The following is a 13,698-nucleotide window of genomic DNA, read 5'->3' on the forward strand; positions in this document are numbered from 1 at the left end:
ATTCTCGTCTTGAAAAACCAAGCACTTTGTAATTGTCTTAAGCAATATTACACGCATCATTACTAAGCTTTTATAATTTCCCATAGTATCCAAATCTCAGAAGTGACATTCAAGCAACGAAAAAATTCATCCGTTTATCCTCAGTCATTGATTCTACGATGTCCTACATGTCTTGTTTGGCTTCCCTAGGGTTCGATTAGTCTGAACAGGGTCCATTGAATTAATTCTCGGATATAAAAATATTATGCTTCTAAACACGCGAAAAGATCTTAACTCTGATATACGTCGACGTAATTTTGCGAGTGGAATCGATTGCACGCGTCTAGGGTCGCTGCGAACAACGTATATTAGCGCTGCACGAAGCGCACGTGTTCAATATATAGGTCTATCTAGATAGAATTTAGTGGTGGTCAGCTGTGACAATCCGTATCACACCTGATTGTGGAGCGAGGTTATGTATGCGTGTATGTACGTACAATACATACGACACAGCCAACGCGAGCGACGGAGAGCCTGTAAAAATAGTGAAAATTTATTTGAAATATCCAATGAATTACACGAACTGTTGGAAAATTAACCCTTGCATCAAACGATGGCGCGAAAACAAGCCTTATCTCCGGATGTTGAAACATTGTTTTGGCACAGAAGCCAAGTCTCGAGCTGAAACAAAGTAACAACAAGCAAGATTTATAAAATTATTTTAATTCTTTCTACTTAATTGGGGGACATGCGTGTCATTTTTGAAACTTACTTTAAAGTGGTACAAAATCGATTTCATAAGGATTAACAAATACCTCCATAAAAGTGTAGTATCCATGTGAAAAAAAATCAATTTTCTATGGTGACAATGAACACATCAGGAACGTTTTGAAAAATTTCCATTAGCTCGTTTCGAAATACTCCTTGATGCCAATAAATGTTTTAGGAAAAAATGGCGCAGTGTCGTTGGACTCGAAATTCACGCCCAAATTCAATCGAATTCAAAGTTATTTTCTGGTTCAAGCACCATGTATGGTTCCCCGATAAACAGTAACGTTTCATTCTTTGATTGTGCTACACCGGGTACACTACCTGTAAGGATAATCACTGATGAGTAAAGTTTCGTACTGCATCTGCTTTTTGCAGGTGAATTGTTTTATGAATTTGATATTATGATTTTTAGGTACTGAATAAAAGATGCGTCGAAGCAGGAATACTAACTGCTCTGGCGCTATCCTGCAAAGTAAACGAAGTATCATTGTTTGATAGAAAACATTATTTCTATGCAGATTTGCCAGTAAGTTGACTAGAAAGTAATTCAAATTTTGAACTTTATAAAACCCACTGTTTGAATATGGCGAACTTCATTTTTAAATTTGATGCAATTACTGTATGAGCTGTGGTTGGGCATATTGTCACGACGAATTAATCTTCTAGACAGGTAGTGTTAAATTGCTTGAGGCTAAATGATAATATTTACAGGCAGGATATCAAATAACTCAGCAACGCCAAGCCTTGGCTATAGATGGAGAACTTAATTTCCAAGTATATACACCGGGTATTCATCCACGACCCTATAGCAAAGTTTCTAAAATCAAGCAGCTGCAACTGGAACAAGACAGTGGCAAAAGCTTACATGATTTAATAGCAAAAAGGTGCTGTCAGAGATTCAATACCTATTTGCTGTAACTGTTGCTACAATTAAATTACTCTTAATTATTGTGGATATTTTGTTCGCTGGTAGACCTGTTGCTGAAGTAAAACAATCACTGACTTATATAAATATTCTCGTAATGCGTTCTGATTGTACATCATTTTAATATAGGTAAAACAAACCTCCTAACTCATCTATACAAATGTGGAGAAAAATTGTTTCCTGCTTATGCCAAAAGTATTGTCAAGTATTAATTATGTATGTCTTCACCGATTTATCTGCAATTTTCGCTTTCTCACTATACCATGTATGAAGAGTTTGGAAACCAAGTGCTAGCCATTCTTATATATTGATCCCATTTCGTGAAGCGCACGAGTTTAAGCTGTTTCAGATCAATTTGTGTCTTACACAAAGCACTGCAGAGTACATTTCTAATTTTCATGTGTGTGAAATTTCTGTAAAAATTATAAAAATCTATACCTACGTGAAGTCTTGAATGTCCTTGTTATATTTGCCCTGGCTTAAACAAAACTTGAGAACTCGAAATCGTTACCTTCTGAAGTTTAGCTTTAATTTCGATTATGCCTTACACTTTTGGGTCAAATACTTAAATTCTTTACTTTGTCTCAGACCATTATCAACTTGAAAGATATTAACAGACACTTACGGATTGAATTTTTATTTTATGATCAACAATAACAGAAGTTTGGTCGATCTTAATCGAGCAGGGATACCACTGATGGAATTGGTATTCGAGCCGGACTTATCAGATGGCGAAGAGGCTGCTGCGCTAGTCAAAGAGATCGTACTCATTCTGAAAAGATTGGGGACGTGCTCCTGTAAAATGGAAGGTAAAGTGGTATGAAAAAAAAAGATTAACAACAAAGAAGTATGGCCATTACGCATAATGATCTGAATTCAGAGGGTGCCCTTCGAGTTGACGCCAATATCTCTGTGAATCGACCAGGGGAAAAATTGGGCACGCGAACAGAAGTCAAGAACATTGGAAGTATTAGGTCAGTGGCAGCTGCTGTAAAGTTTGAAATTGACAGACAGATTAAAGAAATTGAGAATGGTGGTACAATTATTAATGAAACAAGGTCATGGGACACGGAAATTCGCAAAACAGTTCCAATGCGAGATAAAGAAGAAAAGCAGGTATAGAATGCATACTTCGAAAATATGGTATTTCTGTAAGAGTGTGTTGCGCAATTCTATTATAGCGGTTGAGAATCTTTTCACATTTAAGTGACATAGCGATTCCGTTTTTTACTGAGAAGTCTTTCAACTTTTTACAAAATCTGCGTTTACTGTTGCAAACAGACTGTCAGAATTCCATTCATATGTGACGCTATTGTTAATAAGCTACTTTCAAAGACCTTTATACATTACGAATTGTAAACACAGCTCCTGGTTTGTAGTATAATAATCGCAGTATTGGTGGCACTTTACCTTTATTGTATTTTTGACGTTCTCTGGTGACTTTTCAATCAGAGTACTTTCCTCATACAAGGTTAAATTCATATTAATTTCTGTACATAAACCTTAAAATCTTTACGGTGCCTTCAACTAGAAAGTTTAATTTGAATTTCTAGTTTACTTATAGGCATGCTATATCAGATCACATTTGTGTGGTGCAGTTCTGAAGGATAGAATAAGATTCTTTATAAATTCATGTAAAAAAAAATTTAAGTTACATTACAGGATTATCGTTTTATGCCAGAACCAAATCTTCCGCCATTGCACGTACACGTCACTAAAGAAATAAAAAATAAGTATGGATTGGTTGATGTTCCACTTCTGCAAGAAAGCCTTCCCGAGCTTCCAGAGGAAACACGATACAATCTTAAAAATAATTTTGGACTCGACTCAACTGCCGCCATTATACTTACTGTGAGTTTGTATTATTAAAGAAAATTCCAATTATTCCACCAAATATTCAAAAGTAAACGATTTCTGTTCCTTGAATTTTAGTTTAATTATGATCGAATTCGTATATATTGGACAGCGATGTGTACAAAAAAGCACACGGCCAGTGAATGGTTAAAGATATTGCCACACTGAACCAAATTCATTTACATTTCAATTGCTGTTATGCGATATAAAGTAAAAGAGAATCCCTAGGATACAAAGGCAATGCTAGTGGTCATCGTTGTCGTCAACTAATAGCTTCTCAACCCCTTTTGGTGGAAACCTTATGAATTATTTATCCGTGAATACATTGATGCAAATATGAAACTTTTTCAGAATGAAAACAATTTGCTGAATATCTTCGAAGCTGTTGTCAAAGAAGACAGTAAACGAAAACCCAAGCTTGTATCAAACATATTGATCAACCAGTTGCTAACGGTGGTCAACAGAAAAGCATTAGAACTGGATACTTGGTATGGAAGCACGGTAAAACTATTACTACATGAAATAATAATAAATTCTTTCATCAACTAATTTATCTTCTAGTATTTTGAATGCGCAACATATTGGTGAATTGGTGGACATGCTACAAAACAAAACAATCAATTTAACTACTGCCGAAAACGTACTGGAAGAGTACATAACTGAATCGTCGATGACTCCCAAACAAGTAAATTTCGTTTCAGTGTAGCCATACATAGACAGATTGTGTACATGGGTGGATATGTATGTAAGATTTTACTTTTCTTTAATATATGTTTTTTATTTGTAGATTGTTGAGAAAAATAATTGGACTCAGATCACAGATGAACATCAATTAACTCAAATATGCAAAAATATACTGCTGCAGCGAGCTGATGTTGTAAAAAAGTATAAAGCTGGAAAGACAAAAGTTTTCAGAGCTCTGGTGGGTGCTGTAGCCCAGGAAACTAAAAATCGTGCTGATATGGCCACTGTTGTAAATATATTGAAAAAACTGTTAGATGAATGAGACATTGTTAGTTGAATTTTTCTTGTCGTTACTGAATTTTACATCTTCTTAAACAACGTTTCAAATAAAATAATTACTCTGCTATGCAGGAAAAGTCGTAAGAATTTATTCATTGATTTATTTTAATCAAAAACGAGAGAGAGTGACTGAACATGAGAATGTAGTTTTCACATGTTATCTAAATGAGAAATACACGGGGAGACATGTGAATTGAGAGAGCGACCTTCGTTTCTTGACCTTAGGCCTTATATTTGTAGATAGTCCTTTTGGGAAACACTGAATTTTAAGAGGAGCAGCCGTTCAAAAATTTTAAACTGTTCTTTTTTAATGCTCTATTGAACAAGCAAGAATATATCGAACATTTTATCCTATTAAATTCCTCGACTAAGAAACAGTATCCGTGAGGAATAATTTGGAGAATTAGAAGACAAATATGGAAGCAATATTGATTTCTATTGCAATATATTTAAGTAGTGTTCACGTTAGAAACATCGGAAATATAAAAGACATGTTGAAATTTTAATTGCATTATTCATTAGAAGTACAAAATCATGTAGGAAATAAATATATGTTTGTGGTACATTGTGGTAATTTTGGAGACTAGAAAATTCAGTCTCCCTGCATAGTTATATTGTTGCTCGCAAAACGTTCGTGTGTAGTTTTAATAGTTGAAGTAGTAAAACGAAACAAAATATGTACAGATGGGTGGGACAGGATTGTCTGTCCATATTTCCACAAAACATGTCTGGGAGCTGTGTGCTAAAATTACACAAGATTTGGTAAATTGTAAGCAGATAATCATTTTCATTAAATCACAACAGTCCTGAAAGTACTTCTGAATAAGCACAACAATACACAACAAATCGCAGGTTAATCAAATAATCATAATATGACAAAAAGGATTTCATTTCGAATCCTGCGATTGCCGTGCCTGTTACTTTTTTTTTTTAAACATGAGTTACTAGTCATCATCATTGGGAATTGGATTGCATTTGATTTCAGTTGGTTCAACCACTGTCAAGATTTAATCATAAGCTTTGCTCTGGTGAGACGTTTGATTTGTTCACTTAATCAAGAATAGTATTTACCAGTATCTGTGTATTAAGATCAAGTGCAATTACCTGCAATCAAATAAATAAATATGTAGATGTTCGCATTACCATTAAATAAACACTAATCACTGTGCTAGTTGGAAACAGCATTTACTTTTTTTTTAAATAAACCATGTATACTGATTTACGCAAGCGTCGCATATCCGAAGCATTTATATATAATTGTCATTGAAAATTGTGAAATTTTGACAAATGATATATCTGCATACAGTAAACTCTGTTATTATTTTTTTTTATAAAGGCTATACAGTTATGGACTCAAGTTATGCTGCTTCGAATTTACAAGGAACCTAGCATACAACTCGGCCCGAATACTTTAAAACAATATAGTACAATAAGCACATATTAATTACTATAATACAGTACAATGACGTAATTGGACTTTTAACTAGTAATTCCTAATCGGTTATACTACAATACGTTATTATATAACAAACCTTGTTAGAAACAACTACACTCGTTCAATTTTTACAATTGTTTACAATAATGTCACTAGAGATAGATATACTGGACCAATTCATGCGAACCTGACATATAAAACCGTATGGGTGAGATAGAGCGAAAATTTCAGCGGATGGCTGACAATTTACAAGCAGGAAAAAGCTGGTGCCACGTCATTGGCAAAATAGAGTTTGCTCTTGTGTTTATGTTGCAATCCCTGACTTGTTCCGCCGCACACGTTTTTAGTAACCTGAAGTCGTTCTCTCTCCTACGCATAGAGTTTTCTTTGTCAGGTTCACACTACTGACCCAATATCAACCGTAGATTGTTAATCGTCATACTCAAAACTTCTAGATCTACTAATAAATTATTATAAGTCCGTGCGTGAGAAGTAGCATAGAAATTTTCATTGGTTTTCTGTTACTTGTCTGGTTCTTGTTCATATTGATATAATTGATGAGCTACCGTGAAATTTCATGATATCAAAATGAATCTAAGTATCTGTATATATTTTTAGCATTAGTTTGCATGAAAATCGATGAAAGGTGTAATTTTAAATAATGAATATTATGATTTGTAATATTAGAATCTCATGTTGATGAACTACCAAGTCAAGTATCATTTCCTTTATTCTGTATCGATTATGAAAGGTTTCGTACAGAAGTTAATTCTCATTTAATACTTGAAATACCCAATAAAAAGTCATCCACAAAATCAAGTTTTTCTTAATCTAGCGAAACAAATCTTCACACTATTGGCCTGAGATTAGCCATTTTCTGTATAAAATTGTATGTTCCTAACACACAGCAGAAGTTTGTATATAACGAGCAAAAAGGTGCACTGGCAGTAGATGTAGATACTACGTAATATCAAAATATTGATAAAATGGACAAGTTCCTGCACGGTATATTTTGTTTAATACGGATTGTAAGAATATATCAGTAATGTTTATGCAATATACACGTACCTCTATTACGACATTGAACATCATATTGCATGTGTGAAAGTGATTGGTTCGAAAAGTTTAGGAATATTAAAAAATATGGTTCCCAAGGAAAAAACATTGGATTAATCAAGATCCCGCATATGAATAATTCGAAAAATATGAATTTCAGTTGTACGATTTCATTCAACTACAATACTTGTTTAGATAGATTGGTAAAAATACATCGTCGATATACTTTATTGTAGGATATTTACTTAAAAGTTTGAACCTTATAAAGAACGTGGGGTCTGTTAATTTAAATATTCACAGTCGGAGGAACAAAAAAAAATAGCGTTATTTTTTTTCTGTCAAAGTCCGCCGAAGCCACGAACTTAGCTGATTTTGTTTGAATAAATTAAGTTACTAACACAAACATCAATCCGTATTTAATATTACAATATAATAGATCATAATAATGCTGTATACTTGAAGTAATTATTAATTGTATAATAATGCTACTTAGATATTAAAAAGTTATGGGTTTTTTTTTTTGTGTGTGAATTCACTTGGACAGCTTACTGATCACCCTAATCAAGGCACCGTTTTCGTCTTTTAGCCTCTGATTTTCACATTTCATGTACTCCATCATCTGAAAATCGTTGAAGAAAACATTAATATGCTTTATTATTTATATAAACCACGGCCACGATATACGTAGGAAATTGAAAAACACAACATGAACACTGCGAATATTAAATGATTATTTAACAAATATCAGAATATACTAGCAGTGTATTTGAGATAAATAATCAACTTGCAGGAAAATTATAGTTAATACATTGGCTGAAGATATAGGTAAGAGTACGACCAACCATCATGCTCCCTGTATGGAGAGTTTTCAACAAGTGCAATTATTGACGCAATTTGTATTACAATCTTATCAAACGAGTCAGTAAGTACATCTTTATATATTTTCAGTCAACGGTTAGTAGTTAATATACAGTGAATTAATAATGCTTGCTCTGTAGATTTGTAATTTTTTTTGAAAATAATAATGTAATATTGTAACTAACTAGTTAACTGACAATTATCTTATAATGTTGTATGTGCAAATTTTTGAGAATCTATTACTCAGAGCCTTTGCCTACTAATTAGGACCTGAGAAAATCAAAAATGATATGTAAGATATAAATAGAATCAATCATTCCGACAAATAACTAAGATTCATGCACTTTTGCTACAGCATTTTTCGCATTATTAATTTCAACAACTTGGTAACTATTGCAATCCTGTTTTTTTTTTTTTATGATGAAAGAATTGACGTAGCATCTCCGATGAGTTCATTTCTGCGCCTATCAATTTTTCGATATTTTCCATATAATACAATAGGAATGTGATTCTGGCAAATACAAGATTGACAGTGGTAGATATGATACTGATTGAAATCGACTATTTAAATCATCTGCTAATTACATACGAAACTCTGTAAATAAAAATTTTCATTTCTCAAGACACCACATTATTACATGTGAAGCTTAACGCGAATGGTGATTTAATGAATCTTAGCGATAGTAGAGTATCATTTGGTTTCCAGAGATTTACGCAGCTTGGGCGTAGGAATTTTTTGTAAACTTTAATTCAAAGTGTTGCAATTCTCACGTTTCTTTGTAATTCTACAGCTATTAAATGTGATATTCTTGATAAAACGTTATATAGATATCTATTATATGTTAAACTGTCTATCTTTCCTCTTTTCACTGAAGCACTTTCAAAACAACATTGAATAATTAGTGAAACTCTCACAACAGTAAGGAGAAATTCAAATGTTTGAGCTGAGTACATTATTTTATAACGTTGAATTCGATGAGTTCAAAAGGCATATTCAAAATTAAATTGTTATTATTTTAAACTGAAAGAATGTATGTAAAGTATATAATAAAATCCTCATCGTGTGACAATAATTATCGAAAGATAAACTGGCCAGAATATAGTACTGGATATTAGTTTCTTTGATTATGAAATCAACAGTATTCGATTATCTTATTATTCTATTAGCAGTTAAGCACCCACAAATCAATACGGTTTGCACGATCATGTTTTTTTGCAGCTGGGAATTTTATAGCTAATTGTGAACAAAATATTGTTTCTGAAGTAAGCACCCGAGTTTGTGATACGTTCACTTCACCCTCCTACTGATAGATTGTTCATATCGCACTGTGCATACCTCTACAAATGATTATAATCGTTGTAAAACCCATATTTAAATAGTGACCCATAGGTGAATTTCGTTGCATTTTTTCACCAACACATGTGTATACATAAATGCAAATACGAGTAGATTTCGGTGACCTAAGAATTTATTTCGTGAAATTCACTTGTATGTAAGTTATAAAATATATATACATGGTAGTCTTACGGGAAAAAGCGAATCGCCAAAGGTTCACTGATACATAATCTCTGAAAAAAGTAAATAGTCCTTGCAAAAGCTAATAAACAAATGAAGTAATGAAAGTCCGATATTTCAGAAATTCCTTTGCAAATTAATCCTGTTAATTATTAGCAGGAAAAAATGTGCATATATTTGAAGAAATTCATCAAAATATAATATTTTTGGTCATCACAGTGGTTTATTCCCTCAACTGAAACAATTGTATTAACAGGTATCTTTCTAAATTTCTCTTAGTTACTACACAAGCATGATTGTAAATCTCATCAATATCCAAACTTTCAGGCGGTTTTATCATTCAGAAGAGGAATTGGGGGGATTTCTGGTTTGCTGTATTTGTCGACAAAACAGAAAGGTTTGACATATAGTTAATGCACCAGCAACTGATCAAAGCAAAAACACAACAGCGAGCAGAATCATGCGTGCAATTGATTTACGTGGAATGATGTTTCAAATTCTAAACTAGAGACAGGGTAACCGTGATTGGAAGCACAATAAGTTTGGTTTTTCATTTTTAAAACACTTCTTACTTCAAATCTGAATAAATCCATAATACTTGCAAAGAGACAACAAAATCTTAATTCAAGATAACACTGATTACAGTTTATGAAATATTTGGGAACAATCGCATCTTGATAACTAACTCAGTTATAAAATTGATTTAGTTATAACTAGATGGCAAAAAAAATCGCCGACGTCGGATATGAAATTAATGTGGAATTAAATTTTGAGAAATAGCAACGCTAACTAGAAAATGCATGTTAAGAGGTTGACACGTTTCTCTGTTTTGGAAAATTCCATTTTTTTTCTCTTAAGATTATTGGAAACTGACATATCCAAATCCTAGACTATTGTTCAGGGTGTGATTCAGGGTTTTGGGATTCGAATGGTCTATATTATAAAGCAACATCAACAGATTATCCATAAATTATCTATTACTTTTGAGTATAAAGTATTTTTGGCTGCATTGACAGAAAATTGTTTGTATGAAAACTTACTGGATGAACTTAATTTATTGCATAATTCATCATAGATGCATAGTAACCGCAATTTCAAAAAAAGTGATACCGAATTGGAAGCTTCGGGTAATTTCCATAAGCGTTCAAATTTACTGAACAATTAATGTTTTTTCTGTAGTTATGTCAAAGATTTGATTCTTCAAATGAAGGTGTATTGATTGAATTCAAAATTAATTTCTTAGCTTTGTCAATTAGGAATCTGAGAATAAGTACGTGGAATTTCAAGCGGATCTAACGAGTGGTTTATAGCATTAAAAATTTTCTCTTGATGCAGCGCAAGAATTAACACTTCATAATCCTTGAAGTAAACGATATTTATGGCTTAACTTTACAGCTCAACATAATATAATATAAAATACTCAAATTTCACAAGTTCTGATGATCTAATATTTTAAAATGTCAGATCCTAAGTTTAGTCTCAGTTTCCAATAAGTTTAACATAATTTTGAAAGATTCATCTACCAAAAGCATCCGAAGAAGCAAAAGCATGTCCAAACTTGAATTATGGAAAATTCGTACATATTTGAGCAAATTAAATTATTTTTCATTCCTTTTGTAAAAACTTTTTCCATTTTGTGAAGTTTTCTAATTTCAATGACCTCCCTCATAACTTGAAAGCTGTTCCCATAAGTATCGAGGCAAAACAGTTTAAGATCTTCTTCAAAGTTAGAGAAGCGTTCAAGAGACTCCTTAACGTAGAGATTGAATATTTAACAGAATTAAAATGAAGATAGAGTGAACAATTGGGATCGATTTACAACATTGTAGATAGAAGTAAGAAATGTGATTTTCTGTGTACAATGAAATGAAATTCTCTCTCTTGAATAATTGGAATACTTTGTTTCAAGGTAGAGATTACATTCAAGTATATAGCGTTAGCAATATTACGAATTAAATGAAATGAAAAATTTACCAAATGATTATAAAGCTTGGAGCTAAGGTAAGCAAATGCAGCGCTTTTGTTTTAAGTTGAAAATTTATCAACGATAAAATGTCAAATGAAATAAATAAATATGATAAATGTCATGTGTATGTGTATAATGTTAACGCAGAGGCTGTCATTATATCCTTTACCTATTTAGTAGTATTGGTGAGTTTGGATACGACGCGGGTAAGTGCCCGATTTTCGGCTTTCAATCTCTCATTTTCAGCTTTGAGCTTTTGTAATTGCTGTAAACAGTGAAATGGTTAGCCCAAATTCTCCGTTTGTCCAGGCCCCAAAACCAAACCATGATATAAAGAAATTAGAATTAATTGTATTTTTAGTGTGTGTTGTTTCTATTGCTGTTATTATTATTGTTATTATCACCATTACTCGACAAATCGAAGCATGTTTAGACCTTCGGATGTCTTATACCAGAGAAAATTATAGGAACTAGAGTATCTCTTTTGAGAATGAAAATTAAGCATACACGTATGGATATTAAGAATAGATGAGAATAAGATGCGTCAAAAGGTGGTAAATTAAAGAAAGAAGCAATGCGTCGAAGCCCAACAATAAGTTTTGGGAAACTGTATAGTTCTATATTAAAAAACTAGGATTTTTCTGCCGCACTCATCCACAATAATCAAAAACAGGATAAAAATAAAAAATTTCAACGTGCAACTGACTAATTATTTTATTCAGCTGCATAAATAATAAAGGAAAGTGTGCTTCATTTCATAAAGCTGGAGTTAAAAAAAAAAACTCTACACGAGAAATACAACGCATTCTAAAGGCATGGAAACGACATTAGGGCGATTCAAAAAAATTAAAAATGACAGCCATTTGGTCGAAAAATCATGTTCCGCAATAACTATAGGTTAGTATTAAACACATCGAAATTCGAAAACTGACTGATCCACCTCAAGTGAAATTACCCGAGCGAAAATCTTAATGCGAAAGTATTTTACGTGTCGCTCGGCGATATTTTTGATAATTTTGAGGCAAAAATAAATATCACGAGTTAGTATGAAAAATTTCCAGTATGTACAAACCATCGCAAATTTGATACAGTTCACGTTTATAATAAAACTACAAAAATTTATTGAATGGTCTTATCTGACAACAATCTTCCACATGTATGAAAATAATTCAAGGAGCAAATGTGAATAAAAAAGAAACTGTAATTTTCAAATAAAATGAAAACTTATTAAACATTTTCCTGCAGCACAATACTTGTTGACCATACGAATTACTTTTTCTACAAGACGTGATGATTTAAAATGTTGATTTCACGAAAATGTAAGATCAGAAAATACTGTAAGTAAAATTCAAAAGTGGTACAAAGGTCGCAAAAAAAAAAGTAGTTCTTTCGTTATTTGCAGAAAGAGCTTTGCTACAATGACGCTGCCTTAGCAGGACAATGTCAAAATGAAATTTCCGAATAATAAAATCAAGTACATAAACTTTGATTAGACAGTTAAATGAGCGACTGAAGAGCACTTAATTATACTATAACTTATGGATGGATTTATTAACATGGCTTTGCTCATGTTATCCATGTACTGGATCAATGTTTAGTAGCAAGGTAGTTTATTCGATAATACCAGTTGTTACTTAAAGAAAATGTCGATACTTTTTTCTAAAAAAGGTTCTTCTTTTCTCTTCGTTGTAGTTGAAACAAGTTTTTAGAGAGCTGAACACATTGCTTCGTACCATGTTAGCTGTTATAACGCAACAAGGTAACATGGTATTATTTTTTTTGGTCTGTCCAAAAGTATAGACCAATGATTTCTTTTGTTTATGAATACGGCCGTGTTCATCAAGATCAGTAACTCATGTAAAAATGATTTCAACAGAACCTGATTTAATAATTCTCTAGTCTCGCACTTTGACATTTCATAATAAAATATTTCCATTCGTGGACATATTTAGATGTTTACTAATATGATTTACGAAAATAAGGAATTTCATTTATAGAAATGAAAAACACAATACATACAAATAAAAAGTCCTAGAGGACTAAACTTAGTTGCCGAAGCGGTTTTTACTTGATTTTATTGACCTTCAATATCGAAGTGAAGTACGATACGTAATCGAGACGAAGCTGAGAAAAGATTTTAATTTAAATATGTAATGGCTATTTCATAACCAGAATCACATGAAACTCCCCGATTTTTCCTTCACTTATTTCAATTTCAACCAAAAGACGACATGCCTAGTTTAACCACTGCAAAAATTTGAACACATTATTTTGCTTAAAAAAAAAATCACAGACCGAGTTGTAAGAATACAGTA

General features: G+C 32.5%; 2 protein-coding genes across 7 annotated transcripts in view; one reads left to right on the forward strand and one right to left on the reverse strand.

The window, feature by feature from the left end:
- The first annotated feature begins 16 nt into the window (after window positions 1-16).
- On the forward strand, window positions 17-6,907 carry LOC124298246 (glutamyl-tRNA(Gln) amidotransferase subunit B, mitochondrial). The gene is made up of 10 exons (XM_046750007.1): window positions 17-670; window positions 926-1,073; window positions 1,163-1,276; window positions 1,462-1,634; window positions 2,336-2,484; window positions 2,556-2,791; window positions 3,338-3,526; window positions 3,881-4,017; window positions 4,091-4,214; window positions 4,317-6,907. The coding sequence occupies exons 1-10, from the start codon at window positions 459-461 to the stop codon at window positions 4,533-4,535; spliced, it is 1,701 nt and encodes a 566-aa protein (XP_046605963.1). The 5' UTR covers window positions 17-458; the 3' UTR covers window positions 4,536-6,907.
- A 575-nt stretch (window positions 6,908-7,482) lies between these two features.
- The window catches only part of LOC124298243 (protein phosphatase 1 regulatory subunit 12A), a 46,693-nt gene continuing 40,477 nt past the window's right edge, over window positions 7,483-13,698 (reverse strand). For 5 of the 6 annotated variants that reach the window (XM_046750004.1, XM_046750003.1, XM_046750002.1 and 2 more), the window contains 2 exons: window positions 11,553-11,648; window positions 7,483-7,662 (listed from right to left, as the gene is read on the reverse strand). In XM_046750004.1, coding sequence (XP_046605960.1) covers window positions 11,553-11,648 — 96 coding nt within the window. In that variant the 3' untranslated portion in view covers window positions 7,483-7,662. The remainder of the gene's footprint in view (window positions 7,663-11,552; window positions 11,649-13,698) is intronic. The other variant, XM_046750001.1, reaches the window with a different exon arrangement.

This window comes from Neodiprion virginianus, chromosome 2 (assembly GCF_021901495.1).
Source record: "Neodiprion virginianus isolate iyNeoVirg1 chromosome 2, iyNeoVirg1.1, whole genome shotgun sequence".
In the NCBI taxonomy this organism is placed as follows: Eukaryota; Metazoa; Arthropoda; class Insecta; order Hymenoptera; family Diprionidae; genus Neodiprion; species Neodiprion virginianus.